General features: G+C 38.2%; 1 protein-coding gene across 18 annotated transcripts in view; it reads left to right on the forward strand.

The window, feature by feature from the left end:
* LOC137210216 (UDP-N-acetylglucosamine--peptide N-acetylglucosaminyltransferase 110 kDa subunit-like) overlaps window positions 1-16,587 on the forward strand; it is a 160,345-nt gene that overhangs the window by 117,487 nt on the left and 26,271 nt on the right. The window contains exons 1-3 of one of the 18 annotated variants that reach the window (XM_067711855.1): window positions 1,240-1,337; window positions 2,971-3,038; window positions 11,212-11,384. The exons of 14 other annotated variants lie outside the window; for them this stretch is intronic. In XM_067711855.1, the coding sequence (XP_067567956.1) occupies window positions 11,277-11,384 (108 nt within the window). In that variant the 5' untranslated portion in view covers window positions 1,240-1,337; window positions 2,971-3,038; window positions 11,212-11,276. Of the gene's footprint in view, window positions 1-1,239; window positions 1,338-2,970; window positions 3,039-11,211; window positions 11,385-16,587 lie in introns of those variants that run through there. 3 more of the 18 variants (XM_067711858.1, XM_067711856.1, XM_067711857.1) reach the window with 3 other exon arrangements.

Here is a 16,587-nt window from a genome sequence, read left to right on the forward strand (position 1 = left end):
GATACTTTACACACATAACCTGCTTAATTAATTCTAAGAACCCACAGAAAGAGTGGTTTTTAATGTCATTTTACAAGTGTGGGGATTGTAGTGCAAAAGAAACCTGTCCAGGCCACAGAGAGCATAAGCTCTGGAATTCAAACCCTAAGCTGCCTTGACACCGGTGCTCTTCCCACTATATATGATACACCTATTGAAAAAAATTTTTTTTTTCCTGAGCCCCGTTTGAATGGAAAGGAAATGAAGCTGGGATATATCCATTTCCTAATCGCTTTGGTGTGTACCAGGCAAAGTCATTCAACAGACCAGGTAACATCTGTGCAACAATTAACGATACTCCAAACTGTGCTAAGTGTTCTACTTTGTAGAGTCTAGAAGCATTAACACAGTGCATCCTTGTAACCGCCACAGAGGCTGGGTCCTGTTAAGCCCACGCTACAGATGAGAACACTGAGACCTTGCAGCCTTAAGGCACTCGGCCGGGGTCACCGAGCCGGCAGGAGTCCTAGGCCGCACGCCCCGTCTAGTGCACGTACACCCGGTCACTGGGCACCGGTTCTAGTGCCCACCCTCCACCTTCAACCATTTAAAACCCCGCTTCTCAGCGCCCACACGAGGGCCCCTGGAAGCGGGAAGTACAAACCTGTCTCGACAAGCCGTGGCTGGAAGAAGCTCTGGATACAGATCAGGGGCAGAGGGTGCTCAGGAGTGGCGCCCAGTCTACCCCGCGGAGGCGGTCGGCGTTAAGTCCAGCAGGCCCTCCCTCAGGGAAGCCCGCACGGAGGCCAGAGGCACCGAGTCCTGCAGCGCGCACAGGTCCTCAGAGCGCGAGAAGGAGTCGGCCGTGCTGTCCGGGCGCAGCTTCACCGAGTGATCATGGCCTGAGCGCGGCCTCGGGGACGCTGGCTGCAGACAGGATGCCCACACCCGCCTGTGGGTCCCGGCTCGCCTCCCAGCCCCTCGGGCGCCCGCCGCCCGGCGGCTGCGACCCGGCAGCTGCGGCCCCGCATCGTGCGCAGGACCGGCGTCGCAGCCAGAAGACATAGGGCCACGGGCCCCAGCTAGGCCGAGCCCTCCATGCCGCGCTCCGGAGCCCACGCGCGGCCTGGTGTTGGCGCGGGCATCAACGCCCTCCCGAGCCGCGGGGTTGCGGCTTAAGCCTCCGGGCGGGCCCGTGGGGGCGGGGCTCGAGGACTTCTGCGCGCTCGCCGTGCGTCCGCACGCAGACCCGCCTCCCATGACGACGCGGCTTGAGGAGCAGCACGCAGACCCGCCTCCCCTGACGACGCGACCTGAGGAGCGGTGTCGGCAGCTTCGAGACTACGGCAGCGCAAAAGGTAGGAGGTGTGGAGAATTTGGGGTTTCCAAAAAGCGTTTGCTGACTGATCCAAACAAAAGTGAGACATGGTTGTATCAGTGCATTTTAAAAGTAGTTAAACTCCCGCAAAGTGTCTGTGCTCGCCCCGCCCAGGAGAGAGCGTGAACTCCGTGAGGGACGCAGGAAAGGCTGAGTGAACGTCTGCCTGTGGTCCCTTACCTGGTGCACAGGTGTGTGAATTTCTGCGGAGAGCTCTTAATTTCTGTCGTTTCTGCTGACTTGACACGGTGGTTGGCAAACGGTGACGTGTTCCGTGCATTCAGGACATGATCGTGGTTCCTAATAATCACTTTGTTTTGTCCTGACACCTCCACAGAGAATTTACTACTGAATATCCACTTTAGAGAAGAGAAAGTGAGGCGTAGGAAGTGAAGTGACTGAGTAAGAGGAAGGACTCAGACAATTGGTGTTAGTAAATTAACCCTGCAAGGAGGCCGTTAGCCTGCGGTGGCTCTAGCGATGCGGCTGCCTACTTAAACCAACCAAAATCTAAGCCTGTCAGCGCCTCAGGGTGACGAACAGCGCTGAGGACACCCAGTCACAAACCACCAACTAGGCGTTAAAGCCATAGCAAATCACTCTTTTCCTTGCTTTGCTTCTGCCCTTTTAAAATAAACATCTCTGCAGCTCCTGTGGCTGGAGTGCTCCTCACCTCTTCCGCTTTGTGGTGCCTGAATTGAATCTATTTTTGCGCACATAAAGTGTTAAAATTTTAAATATGCCTCAGTTTGTCTTCTAAGATTGGCCGTAGAAGTTGGATTTGTGTCCAGTTTCTAGAGCAGTGGTCGTCCTCTGGTCAGGCCTTACGTGTACAACGTTCCTCTTCTACCACCACCTTCTGGATGCCTCCACCCACTACCAGCTCCCATGCATCAGTTCCCCTAGGTGTGGTCGGCAATGGGTTTTACATGCAGCGTGCTCACATTATAACATCCGCAGACACTCCTCCGTCCTCCAGCCAGCGTGTGAAGTGAAACATTACCATTCCTGTTGAAGAGTCTCAGGGGTGACCACTTTCCCAAGCACAGCAATTCCCCAGCTGACCCTGGGTAACCACTCCTCTGAACTTGGTCTCCATCAGTGGCATGGATGTCTTTCTATGTAGGCTACATGTTTAAGTATTCTTAAACTGCACATCGTATTCTATTTTGTTTTCTCTTGTTACTTGCTTTATTTAGTGTTATCTTTGCTAGGTTCATCCATGCTGACACGTAAAGATCTGTCTAGTTCATGTACTTTCCTCGCTACGTAGGATTCCCATGTAGGGAAATCCGATAATTTATATGTGCATTTTCCTGTTGATGGACATTTAAATTGTTTCGAATTTTAAGTATGAGTTCTTTTTAAAAAAATTTTTATATCCTTTTTAAAGGTTACTTTACATTTACAGTTATTACAAAATATTGGCTATATTCCCTGTGTTGTACAATACATCCTTGAGCCTGTCGTACACCCAGTAGTTTACATCTCTCACTTCCCCACCCCTGTATTGCCCCCTCCTCCCCCTCCGCACTGGCAACCATTAGTTTGTTCTCTATATCGGTGACTCTCCTTCTTTTTTGTTATATTCGTTCAATTGTTGTCTGTTTTAGATTCCATATATAGGTGATATCCTACAGTGTTTCAGAGTTCAAAAGACTCTCACGACAGAAGCCAAAAGGTAAGAGCCATTTTACATTGATAAAAAGCATTTTAACTATGTAGAAGCAGAAAATGAAAAGAAAGAAGTTTGCATTACATTTAATAAAAGCTTAGGGAGATCTTTGTGGTATATTAGTGAACTTATTTGTGGAAATTTAGCCATGTACATTGTGTTGGAGAGGCACCAAGAGTTCAAGGACTCTCACAATTTGAGTACACAATTGCCTTACTTGTAGGCATGGTGGCAGCCATTTACATAACAGTGATTTGGAGGATGTTGTGTTAGTCAGCTCTTGCTGTGATAATGCTTTGGAACAAATCGACCCAAAACTCAGTTCCATAAACAAGAATTTATTTTTCTTGGACCTATTGGCTAGCTGCAGTGGCTCTCTTTTAGACCTCTAGATGGCTGGTTTTGCTCCGTGTTTTGGGTCAGTTTGAGGTCTGTAACACACATGTTCCTCTGGAGCCCAACTGTGAGGCCGCAGCTCCCAGGCCCTGTCTTCTCACAAAGTTCACTGAAACATAAGAGGTGAGCCCAACTGCACAAGCCCATTTAAGGCCTCTGCTGCTCATTGAAGGCCATCATGTCTGCTCACACTTCATTGGCCAAAACATGTCACAGATCTAAGCTGTCTTTAGAATATGTGTATTTGTTTAAAGTTGGGTGCCCTCACAGAAGAATATTGCCTTTTGGACAGTGTTACCTTAGCATTTTCATTGGCATTTGCAAACGTGATAAGCGCCGTGTGCACTTTTTCACCTTTGAGAACTTTCTGAAATTGTGGGACCATTTCTATTGGAAAAGAGGAAGGTACACTTTAGAACTCAACTCTAGTTATGGCATTGTTGGGAGAAGAATTAATGAGATAAGGTCAATACACGTGAAAGATTTGGGATCACATATTCATCATTAACATTAGCATTCTACAGAACATTCCTGGAGAATTGTGATGCTTGCTTTATGTGATTTCTATCATAAATCATTAGAATTTGACCAAGACGCTTCAGTGAAACATACATCATACAGCACATCGCATTTTAGTTTTTCCTACCACTCCACAACTTGTCATCAATACTTCACCATAACTCAGAAACAGAAACAGAAACTGAGTGAGTTCACTGTTAGCAGACGGGCTTCACAAGCAATACTAGTGGAAGTTCTTCAAATGATAGCAGACAGTAACTCAAGCCATAAAAACAAAACAAAGAATGCTGACTAGAGCAGTTGTGTAGGGAATTATAAAAGATACTGTAATTTCAGATTTCTTCTCTTAACAAATTTAAAAAGTAAGTGCCTAACCAATATGACTATATTTGGATTGTTCTCTATATAACATAAAAAAAATCATATATTTGATGATATGGCACAACGAAGGCAGTGAGAACAAAGCTGTGTTAGAATAAAAATGACAGTAGATCATAAGCTGGATCCGCAGGAAGAAAGGAAGAGAACCAGAAATGGTAAATAGATTACCCGACAAACTCAAAAATATTTATTTGCTCAACTTTCTTCTCTAAGCTCTTTGAAAAAATAAGCTTGTGAGAAGTAATTATTATAATATGTTGTTAAGTATGTAACATATATAAATGTAATAAAAACAAAAAAGAGGGGAAGGCATACAGCTCTATAAAAGTACAGTTTCTGTTTCTATCTGGAATGAACCTAGTAAAAATCTGAAGAGATTCTGAGATGTATTCCATAAGCCCTAGTGCAGCCATTACTCAAACAATGTTGTTAAAAATCATTAAAGGAATTACATGTTACAGCAGAAAATATCTACTTACTATAAAAGGAAAATGGAGGAACAACAACAATAACAAAAAAACAAAAACATGAGACATGTAGCAAACCAAAGGTAAAATGATAGACATAAATAAATCCTACCATATCAATAATAAAAACTAAATGTAAATGAATTAAACAGTACAATCAAAAGGCAGATATTGTCGAACTGGGTATTAAAAAAGGTTTTCTATAGGAGACACTGCTTGGATTCAAAAGTCTAATGTGTACAAAGTAAAAGGATGGAAAAATATACATCATGCAAATAGCAACCGTAAGCATTGCTGAAGTGGCTATACTAATACCAGAAAAAATAGACTTTAAAACAAACAAAAAGGTTACTAGATATGAAAAGGAACATTTTATGATAAAGAAAGGGAAGATACAAAAATCTTTAACATATTTGCCCTGAATAAAGTAAAACCAAAATACATGAAGAAGAAAATACCAAAATCCATGAAGAATTGAAGGAAGAAATAGATAATTGCACATCATTAGTTAGAGGCTTCAGTACTCCACAGTCAATAATGGATAGAACAGTTAGGCAGAAGATCAACAACGATATAGAAGACTTGGACGAGACTATGAATTAACAAGACCTAATAAATGTTTACAGAACACTCAACCAAACAGTAAAATACTCATCCTGCTCAACTACATGTGAAACGTTTTCCAGCATAGATGACATGCTAGGCTGTAAGAGAAGAGATTGAAACCCACATACATTGCTGGTGGGAATGTAAAATGGTGCGGCCATTTTACAAAACAGCTTGAGAGTTCCTGCAAGTGTTAAACATAGAGTTACCCTATGACCCAGCAGTTCCACTACTAAATATATACCTAAGAGAAATAAAAACTTATGTCTGCACAAAAGCTTGTACGTGAATGTTCATAGAAGCCTATTTCTAAAAACAAAAGGTGGAAATAATTCAAATGACAACCGGATAAATGAATAAACAAAATGTGGAATATCCATACAATAGAATAGCATTCAGCTATAGAAAGGAATGATCTACTGATCCATGTTACAACATGGATGAACCATGAAAGCATTATGTAAAGTAAAAGCAGCCACTCACAAAAGATCACATATTGTACGGTCCCATTTATATGAAATGCCCAGAATAGCAAATCTGTAGAGACAGGAAGTAGATGAGTGGTTGCCTAGGGCTGAGAGGGTTGAGGAGATTGAAAAAAGCTTGTTCATGTGTAATGGGTTTTTTGTGGGGGGACAGAAATCTAAAATTGGATTGTTGTGATGCTTACACAAGTCTTTTAGTGGTTACACTGAGAACCACTGAATTGTATACATTAAAGTGTTGAAATTATGGTATGTAAATTACATCCCAATAAAGCTGTTAAAATTATGATAATTTTATATTTATAAATTTGAAAATTCATCGAAAATGACAAATTCTTTAAAAATGCAAGCTAACAAGACTAACCCAAGAAAGAAAACATATCTCAAAAACCTATATCTACTGCAAAAGTTGTTTGTATAATTAAGTACCTTTACAGAAAATGATTTCCAGGGATAAATGGCTTTCCAAGTAAATTGTTCCAAATATTTAGGGAAGAAATATTGGTAATCTTACATAAAAATCTTCCAGGAAACAGAAAAGTATATATTGCTCAAAATATTTATAAGGCCAACATAAGCTTCAGATCAAAACTAAAAAGAATATTACAAGAATAGAATCACAGGCCAGTTTCTCTTTTGAACATGCATGCAAAATGTGTAAACAGAAGCACAAACTGTATCCATGGTATGTAAAACAATCATATATCACAATCAAAGTAGCTTTATTCTAGTAATGCAAGGTTGGTTTAATGTTCAAACATGAAACTGATCCCAGGAATGAATTAGAGTGGGAAAAAAGTCATGTAAAACAGAAGTCTTGGGACTTCCCTGGTGGTCCAGTGGTTAGAACTTGGCGCTTTCACTGCTGGGGCCCTGGGGTCTAATTCCCGGTCAGGGAACTAAGATCCTGCAAGCCATGAGGCAGGCCCCCCCCCCCCGCCAAAAAAAAAGAAAATAAAGAAGACAACCAGGAGAAGCACAAGATCGAATAAACATAACAGATAACAGCTTATGAAAAGTAGGTGAAGATTATAGAATATGCTAAAATTTTAAAACAAAAAGAAACATTTAAAGATTCAAGAGGATGTGACAAATATTGTACATAGGCAAAAAATAAAATAAAATAAAATATACGGATGATGGGAGCCCAAAAATCCAGATGCCCATGTCCTGTCTCTGAAGATTCTCATTCAGTGGGTTATGGATTTCCTCTATGTTTAAAAACCTACAGGTGTTATAAAGCAGAAACTAAACACCATTGTAAAGCAATTATACTCCACTAAAGATGTTAAAACACAACCAAACAAACCTACAGGTGATTCTGATATGATTCACAGACAATGTAAAGCTTCTGCTTTACAGGAAATAATACCAGATTATTTTGTTATTTTATAGTTATAGTAACAGGTTGTACTATTGACCGGTAAGTCTGATGTCAAAATGCACTCCCCACTAGGGATATAAAAGGAACTAATAGTCTCTACGGCTACTTGGTGGCAGCATGCATGTATTGCAATGGCAATTATTGTAGGAATCCAAATGAGTGGAACATTTTAGAATTGGAAGACTACATACAGATCATCTAGTCAAGCTTCCAACTATTATAGTTGTGAAAACTAAGGCCCATATAAAAGAAATGATTTATCTCCAAAGAGCGTTAGTGAAAGAGTATGAAATTAAAAATATCTCTGAACTTTTAATTTAGTGCTGTTTTTATTAATCTCATGTATTAGCTTAAACTTCAGTGTGACAGATTTGGGATTGAATTCTTGCTCAGATTTACTGATTGCGTGCCTTTTAGTAAGTTACTAAAACACTTTTTTTTTTTAAAAAAAAGATTTATTTATTTATTTTTGGCTGCGTTGGCTCTTCCTTGCCATGCGCGGGCTTTCTCTCGTTGCGGTGAGCGGGGGCTACTCTTTGTTACGGTGCGCGGGCTTCTCATTGTGGTGGCTTCTCTTTGTCGCTGAGCATGGGGTCTAGGTGTGTGGGCTTCAGTAGTTGTGGTCCACGGGCTCTAGAGTGCAGGCTCAGTAGTTGTGGCACATGCTCTTAGTTGCTCCGTGGCATGTGGGAGCTTCCCGGACCAGGGCTCAAACCCGCGTCCCCTGCACTGGCAGGCAGATTCTTAACCACTGCACCACCAGGGAAGCCCTACTAAAACACTTTTAACTTCGCTTTTCACATATGTAAAATGGTGAGCCTTGGCTGATATAGAATATGAGATAACCTAGCACTGTTCTTAACACATACACGTAGTTAACATTTTTTGGCTCTCATCCCTCTTAAACAGCCTCTATCCTCTTAACAATGAAAGTGTGTTTCAGCTAGCAAAGCACCCCAGAGCTGACCACATTCTGGCAAGAGATACAGGATTCTTTTTCTTGCTGGTGGTTCTTTATACCTGATATTTGAACTGCACTGAAACACGAACATCTCTTGTTTATACTGTATCAATGGATTGATGAATTTGATAGATGAATTTTAAAAAGTAATATGCAGGAAAAAAAAGTAATATGCAGGAATGGAGCTGCCTTACTCTCAAGAAATATAATTCGATAGTGGTGGCTAAAACGATAAACAGTGTTTGGACAGGGAGTCCATATTGGATGTGAACTACTTGTACTCCCATTCGTCTATTAAGAATAAATAGAATCCTTTCAAAATCTGTTTTAAAGCGCAGTTATTTCCTTCTGACTCATTTAAGTTACCTGCAAGAAAAAGACAGTCTCCTGAATCCTTGCTTAAGAGGCTTTTAATATAAAGCAGATAATTTTTTGCAACATTTCCCAAACTTTTCATTATCAAATTGGCTGAGGCTTCTCAACGATTATCATTTCACAACAATATCTCCCTTTTCACCTTTTTTAAAAGAATTGGCCTCGTAGATGTGCCCTTAAAACAGAGCTTCACTCTCAACTTATTTTAAATTTTGTATTCAAACAGTATGAAGAAAACAGGATCAGGGAATTTAGCCATAAAAGTGAATGGATTACTGATACATGCTACATCATGGATGCAACTAAGTGAAAGAAGTCAGGCACGAAAGGCTCTATATTGTATGGTTCCATTTATATGAAATGTCCAGCAGTGGCAAATCCATACACACGGAGAATATTATACATTAGTGGTTTCCAGGGGTTTGGAAGAGAGGGAAATAGGGAATGACTCCTCAAAATGGGTGTATGTTTCCTCTTGGGGTGATGAAAATGTTTTGTAGTTGGACAGTGGTGATAGTTGCACAACATTGTGACAGTAGTAAATTCCACTGAATGGTACAGTGAATTGTAAAATGATCAAAATGGTGAATTTTGTGTTATGTTCATTTTACTACAATAAAAAGGAGAAAGAATTAGGGAAAGACTTAGAGTTTGGGAAACTAAGGTGAACTGGTCAAGAAAAAGACAGCTCTACTGTTCAGTGTTCTCTCAGCTCTCCCAGTGCATTGATCCTCAGCAAAAAGTAGCCTGAACTTGTCGATGATAGTCATTCAACACAGTCCAGGGAAAAGTAAATAAAATAAAACCCAACTCTTCTTCTTTAGCACATCTATGAAAGGTTAACTTGCTGCTCAGCCACGTGGACATTCATGAAATCGTTTCACTTTAGGTGTCCTCTACTTCAGTACTTTACTCACAGCTCATTCACACATGTAGGCAACAGCATTCCTTAATTCGATGGAATCTGCAGTGCTGGTTGTGGTGGGTCTCATGAAAAGAAAAGGGAAGGAGGAAAAAGCCTCCACATTGACTTGGTGGTCTTGACGAAATGGATGCAGAAGACAGCTTGAGTGTCAAACTGGAAACTGTTATTTTCCTTTTCCTTTTCTTTTTATCTTTCCTATCAGATCTTCTGCCCACTTCCCACCCCCTTCTCTCAAACAGGAAAGACACTAATTAGCTGCTTTTTTGTGTTTTTGGTAAAACACCTATTGTTTTGCGTTTCTTGTTGTTCGGTGAACATTATTGTTTTTACTGCCAGATGAGCTTCAGTGGTTGATGTAGGGGGTCTCTTGGGAACTTAACATTTTCCAGTTTAAGTGGAAAAGCTTTCTTGTTTGAATTGGCTTTTACTGGGTGCTTCAAGGTTTGCTCTTGGTTCTTTGAAGGGGGACTGAATAGCACTGTGTTTCCTTTGAGGTTCCAATGAATAAAGGATCCTATGTCCTGGGCACTTTTTGTTGTTTTTGCTGTGTGTCCTCTCTAATAGCCAGATGCAGATTCCAGGAAAATGACATATAAATGAATATAAGTAATCTAATATTTTTACAATTTGCTTTGGCCATTCTCCTGGTCTTATTCTACTTGTAGCAGATGGCTTTAAAGAGCATTAGCTATGTATATATTAAAAATAATATAAATATACCAATATTAAATATTATATTGATGTATAAATGTAATATACTAATATTTATATTAATGTATAACAATTATGTATTATATTAATATATATTTTTGCCTAGCATATATTATATACAAAATATATGAGTAATGAAATGTATTTCTATGGTTAATATGTTCATAATATTAATATGATATATCCTATAATATTGATTATAAAACAATTATATCATAATATATAATTATTATCATCTGATATAATACACTGTAGTTAATATATTCTGTATAACACAATATATAATGTATTAGTATAATTGTATTATATAATATAAATATAATACATATATAAAACTATATATCTTTTAGCTATACATTACACATACGAGTATGTATAGCTATTTATAATTTTATTTACAAAGGAATCTGGTCATCATAACAATTGATGTAAAAATATGCAATATTTTCAATCAAATGGGCCTTAACCTCACTACCTACACATAACTACTTTTAAAATCTTGAACCCTGTCTAACTCATGCTTCCATATCTCTCAACCTGCTTTTCTACACATGCACGTAGACACACGTTTATACACGATATATATGTATACTACCAGTTTTCAGTTCAATGTCTATAAATATATAATATATAATTATATTCCTGTCTATGTATACAAATATAAATCAAAGGTATGTGTATAGGTATGTATTTCATATGTTTATATAAATATACAAATAATGTATGTGTATATAAATACATGACTGTATACATACATACACAGAAATACACTTATTTAAACAAAAGGGACCTAAATAAACATAGTTCTCTAAGAATAAAAGGTTATGTCTCACTCTTTCAATAACAGTTTATAGTTTTCTACTGTATGTGCTTCTATAATTGTTATGAACATTTCCCATTTTTGTTGAATGTTAAGTTGTTTTAATTTTTTGCCGTTTTTTGTTTTTTGTTTGTTTTTTTGGTACGTAGTCCTCTCACTGTCGTGGCCTCTCCCGTTGCGGAGCACAGGCTCCGGACGCACAGGCTCAGCGACCATGGCTCACGGGCCCAGCCGCTCCACGGCATGTGGGACCTTCCCAGACCGGGGCACGAACCCGTGTCCCCTGCATCAGCAGGCGGACTCTCAACCACTGCGCCACCAGGTAAGCCCAGTTTTTTGCCATTATTAATGAAGTTTTGAAGAATACGGTGGGCAAGATTACTTGAAAAACTCTCCTAAAAGAAAAGGGTTAGGTATGCTAGGTTAAATGTACACAACTTATTTTTAAGTGCGTGGTTGATTTTGGAAGTGTGCAGTCGAAATTTCCAGGACCCATGAAGGAAGGGTGGTACATGTGTGAGAGTTATAGCTCTATTAAGAGTGCATTGAAGATCTTGATAGCTTAGAACAGAAGCTGGAAATCCTGTTTTTATGGAGCCAAATGGCAAATATTTTAGGCTTTGTAGACCAAAGAGGCAAAATTGAGGATATTATTTAGGTACTTAGGTAACCATTTAAAATGTTACCAGTTAAAACGTGAAAATTATTCATAGCTCATAGGCCATAAAAAATAGGCAGCTGTCTGGATTTGGAATACAGGCCGTAGTTGAATGACACACCTGGTATAGAGACTTGTTTTTAAATGGCCATGACCACATGGGAGGCAGGAGGTAAGACTCCATCCCTACTAGATGGGAAGTTAGAACTAAACCTACCTATCCCTGGCTTCACCTGTAATGAAAGGGTGTGCCAGGAGAAAAAAATATCTGCTGGCAAAGGGAGACTAAGAGCAAATTCTCTTGGCCTCTGCTCTGGGTAGGAAACAGGTAGGAAATCTTGAGAATTCTGAACCGCAGATCTGTGTTCACAGTGTTTGGGTTGCAAATTTATTTGCGGTCTTGCAAACAGAAGCTAAGAAATTAACTTAAAATGCTCCCAAATCGGTGGTATTCCAAACACAAAACTAAACCCTTTCTGGAGAGGTAGACCTTCAACACAGGCCTATAGCGTTCCCACAGATAAAGTTTAGCTAAACGTGAGCTCATGATCTAAATTTACACAATAATGAAGAAATCAGCTACAAGTGGAGAGAATCAGCAAAAACAATCAATACCAGAATTAGATTCCCAAGGCCATCCATCAGATGTTGGAATAATCAGGTGCCAGGCAGAAAATATACATAAAACTAGAACTGAAACAAGGAGCGAGGATGTTTTAAAAGACTGGGTAGGATCTTTCAAACATTTTTAAAGTACATGTCATTGATAAAGCTAAAAACTCGAAGGTCGTGTAATACAGCAGATTAATCGTGGAGAAGAGTGAAATTATGCTGTTTTTAAAAATATGGCAGATCAGATTTCCTGCCTAATTATATAAGTTGATTTATCTTAAAAAATACACAGTATTTTAAAGACTTATTGGCTGTAAAATAAGTTAAGGGTATTTCAAAGGGCTTCTCTGCAAAGAGAAGTGAGAAGTAGCAAAACACAGAAAGTCGAGGGGAAAAAATGTCAGTATATACATTGCTATAGGGTGAGCTAAGCCTTAGGCCAGCAACTGTGAGGAGGAGCTGACCCTTAGATACGTACAACTAAGCTGGAACCTTCAAAAAGTTCAACTGTTTATAAGTAAAAAGATTTATTAAAATTAATAACCAAGTGTTTTAATTGACATCAGAAGAGTAAAACAATAAACCCTGAGAACATAGAAAAATAGACAATAAAGATATGAGCAGAACTTAATAAAACAGAAAAAACTATAAAATTGAGGTGATTTAGTAAGTCAAAAGAATATTCTTTGAAAAGATTTAAAAAAACAAACTTTGATTAAGCAAAACAAAAACGTAAGTAAACAATATACAGAAAGAATCAGGACACTGTTATAGCAGAGAGTACAAACAGAGAATATATGAAATGCCAGTAAATTTGAACATTTCTGTAAAGTGGACAATTTCCTAGCTCCTAAAGTTTACCAAAACTGACACAAGAGGAAATTTGTAGCTGGAGTTCTTGCACCAGTAAAGGAATTAAGTCAATAGTTTACAAGCTTTCACCAAGAAAATACCAGACCCGGCCAGATCATTTGGGAGGTGAATTCTATCCAACTTCTGTTAAACAGATAACATCAATATTAACAAAGAAAAACTTCTAGGGAGTAGCAAAGGAAGAATGCTCCTTTATTCATCTTATGAAGTCTATATAATCCTAATACTGAAAATAGATTAGGACTGTAAGGAAAAAGAAATTTACAGGTCAAATTTACTTGTAAATATAAAAGGAAAAATTTTAAACTATGATATTAGCTACCCAAGTTCACTAGAGTAAGAAAAAGCACGAGCAAGTTAGGTCATCCAATGTAGTTTAATGTCAAGAATATATATCAATAGCTTGAAATCACCACATTTTATTTCTTTCATGTGTCTCTTTAAAAAATTGGTAAGTACTTATATTGATCTCTCTTGTACTAGGCACTGTGCCAAGTCACTTACATATTTACTCCTTTAAACCTTCTATCATCCCTGGGGGAAAGTTCTATTTTGCTTCCATTTCTTAGCTAAGACTCTAATCCCCAGGAAAGTAAAGCAACATTTGTAAGTTTCTGTGGATGGTCAGTGACGGGACCAGTACAGGAACATCCAAAGTCTGTGCTTGGAAACAGTGCCCCATGTTGACGCTCACATTACAGATGAAAGGAAAGGAACCATGCACTTACCATATAGATTAAATCTCACATTACAGGTTAAAGGAAAGGAACCATGCACTTACATTATAGATTAATACCCACATAACAGGTTAAAGGAAAAAGAAACATGTGCTTCTCTCAAAAGTTGTAAAGAAGGCATATCCATTTCTAAATATATTTCCCAATTTCTTTTGCTTGTTTTCTGACCTTTGTAGTGCATTTTGCCATGAGGAAAATGTTAATTCTTATATAATTAAATGTATCCTTTTTTCTTTGTATCTTAGAAAGGTATTCCTCATGAATAATTTATTTCAAGTCTCCCAGGTTTCTGATACTTTTACACTTTCATTATTTTTTCACTTTTAACTAGTTGCTGTATCTAGAATTTAGTAATTCTATGATAGCCATATTTTCCCACTTTTGTTGAATAATTTTTGCTGCTGATCCAAAACGTGAATTTTATTTTAATCTCAATTCCCTTATGCTCTCGCATCTAATTTTAAGATGCTTCCTATCTCACTGGTTGTTTTGTCTATCTAAAACAAAATGCTACCTTAAAAATAATGTAATTATAATATAATAAATGTCATTAGTAAACATAATACAATATATAATAAATAGCATAATATAAAATAACAAAATATAATTTACCATATAACAAGGTCAAAGGAGAGCAAAAGTATACAATCACTTGAAATATCCCCCAAAAGATATTTTATAAAATTCAATATTCATTTGTAATTTAAAAGAAAGAGTAAAATAGGGATTGATGAATGCTTCCAAAGTAAGAAGAAATTATATGTCTAAAAGAGAAAGAGGTAAGTGATAGACTTTAGTAACACTGGCAATAAATGCAGGACAAGATGAGGATGCCTGATATAATGTTAAAGAAAAAGTATTATGTAACATTGTGTTTGCAGCACTGATGAGTTCAGTGAAAAGAGAATCTCATAGAAAAGAGTATCTCGTTCTTCTTAATGTATGTACACGTGTCCATTGCGTGAACATAACAGCTTATTTAACCAATATGTTACTGATCTGCATCTGGATTTCTAGGTTTTCATGGAATTTTATTATGCACAGTTGCTTCAAACACTAGGACTTCCTCTTATGTTTATATCTTTTGAAAGAAACAATATCTCCACAGACGATTTATCTGTGCTGGCTGCTAGCTGACTTTGGGTACTTCTCAGTTCTTCCCTTTACCTTCCTAGTCAATATGAAAAGGGAAGGCAAGAAGGTCTCCTGTTTAGAGACTGTAAAGGTAGGTCTTGGTGATAAAGTCTTGGTGGTAAAGGCTAAAAGTATTAACCCAGAACAAATGTTTTTCCAGCTGTAACTGTGTGTGATTCCCTTGGCTTGATTCCGTAGAGGATGTAAGACAAGACTGTAGAATCTGCCCTCAAAGTGCTTCCAGTAGGATGAGCTAAGTCAAGTATGGTGGCATATCTAATTCAAGACAAACTATAACGTCTCCTTTTCTCTCCTGGCAAAACTTGGTGGAGTGAATGTAGAAGTCACTGTATGCTTTAAATTAAAGCAACACAATAAATCTTGTATTGGAAGGTGCTTATTCTGGTCTCTTTGTGGAGACGAATTGGAAATTGTCTAGAAGAAGGAAAATTAGGTTAACCAAAGTTAAACTCATAAATAATTGAGCATTAATTAAATATCTGTGGTCTGTGTTTCTCTTTGATCATAATTTCTCCCAATTTATGGACCTCTTTGATACCTGATTAATCCTTGTCAAAGATGCAGTTAACAATGATTATTACTGTGTATTAGGTTTTGCCTGGGCCCTGAAGAAACTATCCTAAATCACCAGCTATGATTGTCACTTGATTTCCTCACAGAGAACAATCAGAACTCCTTGTCTTAAGTGGCTTGGGATGTGAAACTAGTTAGTCTCTTAGATACTGTTAGAGGACCCTACAGAGCCCATTGGTGAAAGTTTGGAAAGCACTGGGCTTCTTAAGATTGATTCTTGTAGTGCTTCAGGAAAGATCACTGAACCAAAAGGATAACGGTGTTTCTGGTTCTGTTGTTAGTGTTCTCCATGGAAACATTGCTGAAGCTTCTGGACTCAATTTCCTTCCCCATGTGTGAATGTCACTGAAAAGATCCAACTCCATTCTATCCCCATGTAACTTCAGAAACTAAGCAAAATGAAGACTCAAAATTCATTTCAACTAATGAAATGAATATATAACGTAGAGTGGAACTGGGAAAATACCTGGTTTAAATTCTGGAAAGTACCAACTATACAATTCTGGATAAGTTGCTTCATCTTGCTTAGTCTAATTTAATGCCCATCTCACAGGATGTTATGATGATTAATTTAATATCTTTGTATAACGTACAGTGTTATGTAATTTCTTCTTCGTTTTCTTGAGTAAATTCATATCCTTAAGCAACTCACTGTAAACAATAGTTACTTACTTGCTTAAATTACTCTTATCTTCTATTATCCGCTGAATTGTGTCCTGCTCAAGTTAATATGTGGAAGTCTTAACCCCCAATACCTGGTAATATGACTGTATTTGGAGATAAGGCCCTTAAGTAGGTAACTGAGGTCAAATGAGGTCAAATGGGTGGGCTCTAATCCACTATGACTGGTGTCCTTATAAAAAGAAAATATTAGGACACAGACATGCACAGAGAGAAGACCATGTGAAGACAAAAGG

The sequence above is a fragment of the Pseudorca crassidens genome, chromosome 17, assembly GCF_039906515.1.
Source record: "Pseudorca crassidens isolate mPseCra1 chromosome 17, mPseCra1.hap1, whole genome shotgun sequence".
Taxonomy (NCBI): domain Eukaryota; kingdom Metazoa; phylum Chordata; class Mammalia; order Artiodactyla; family Delphinidae; genus Pseudorca; species Pseudorca crassidens.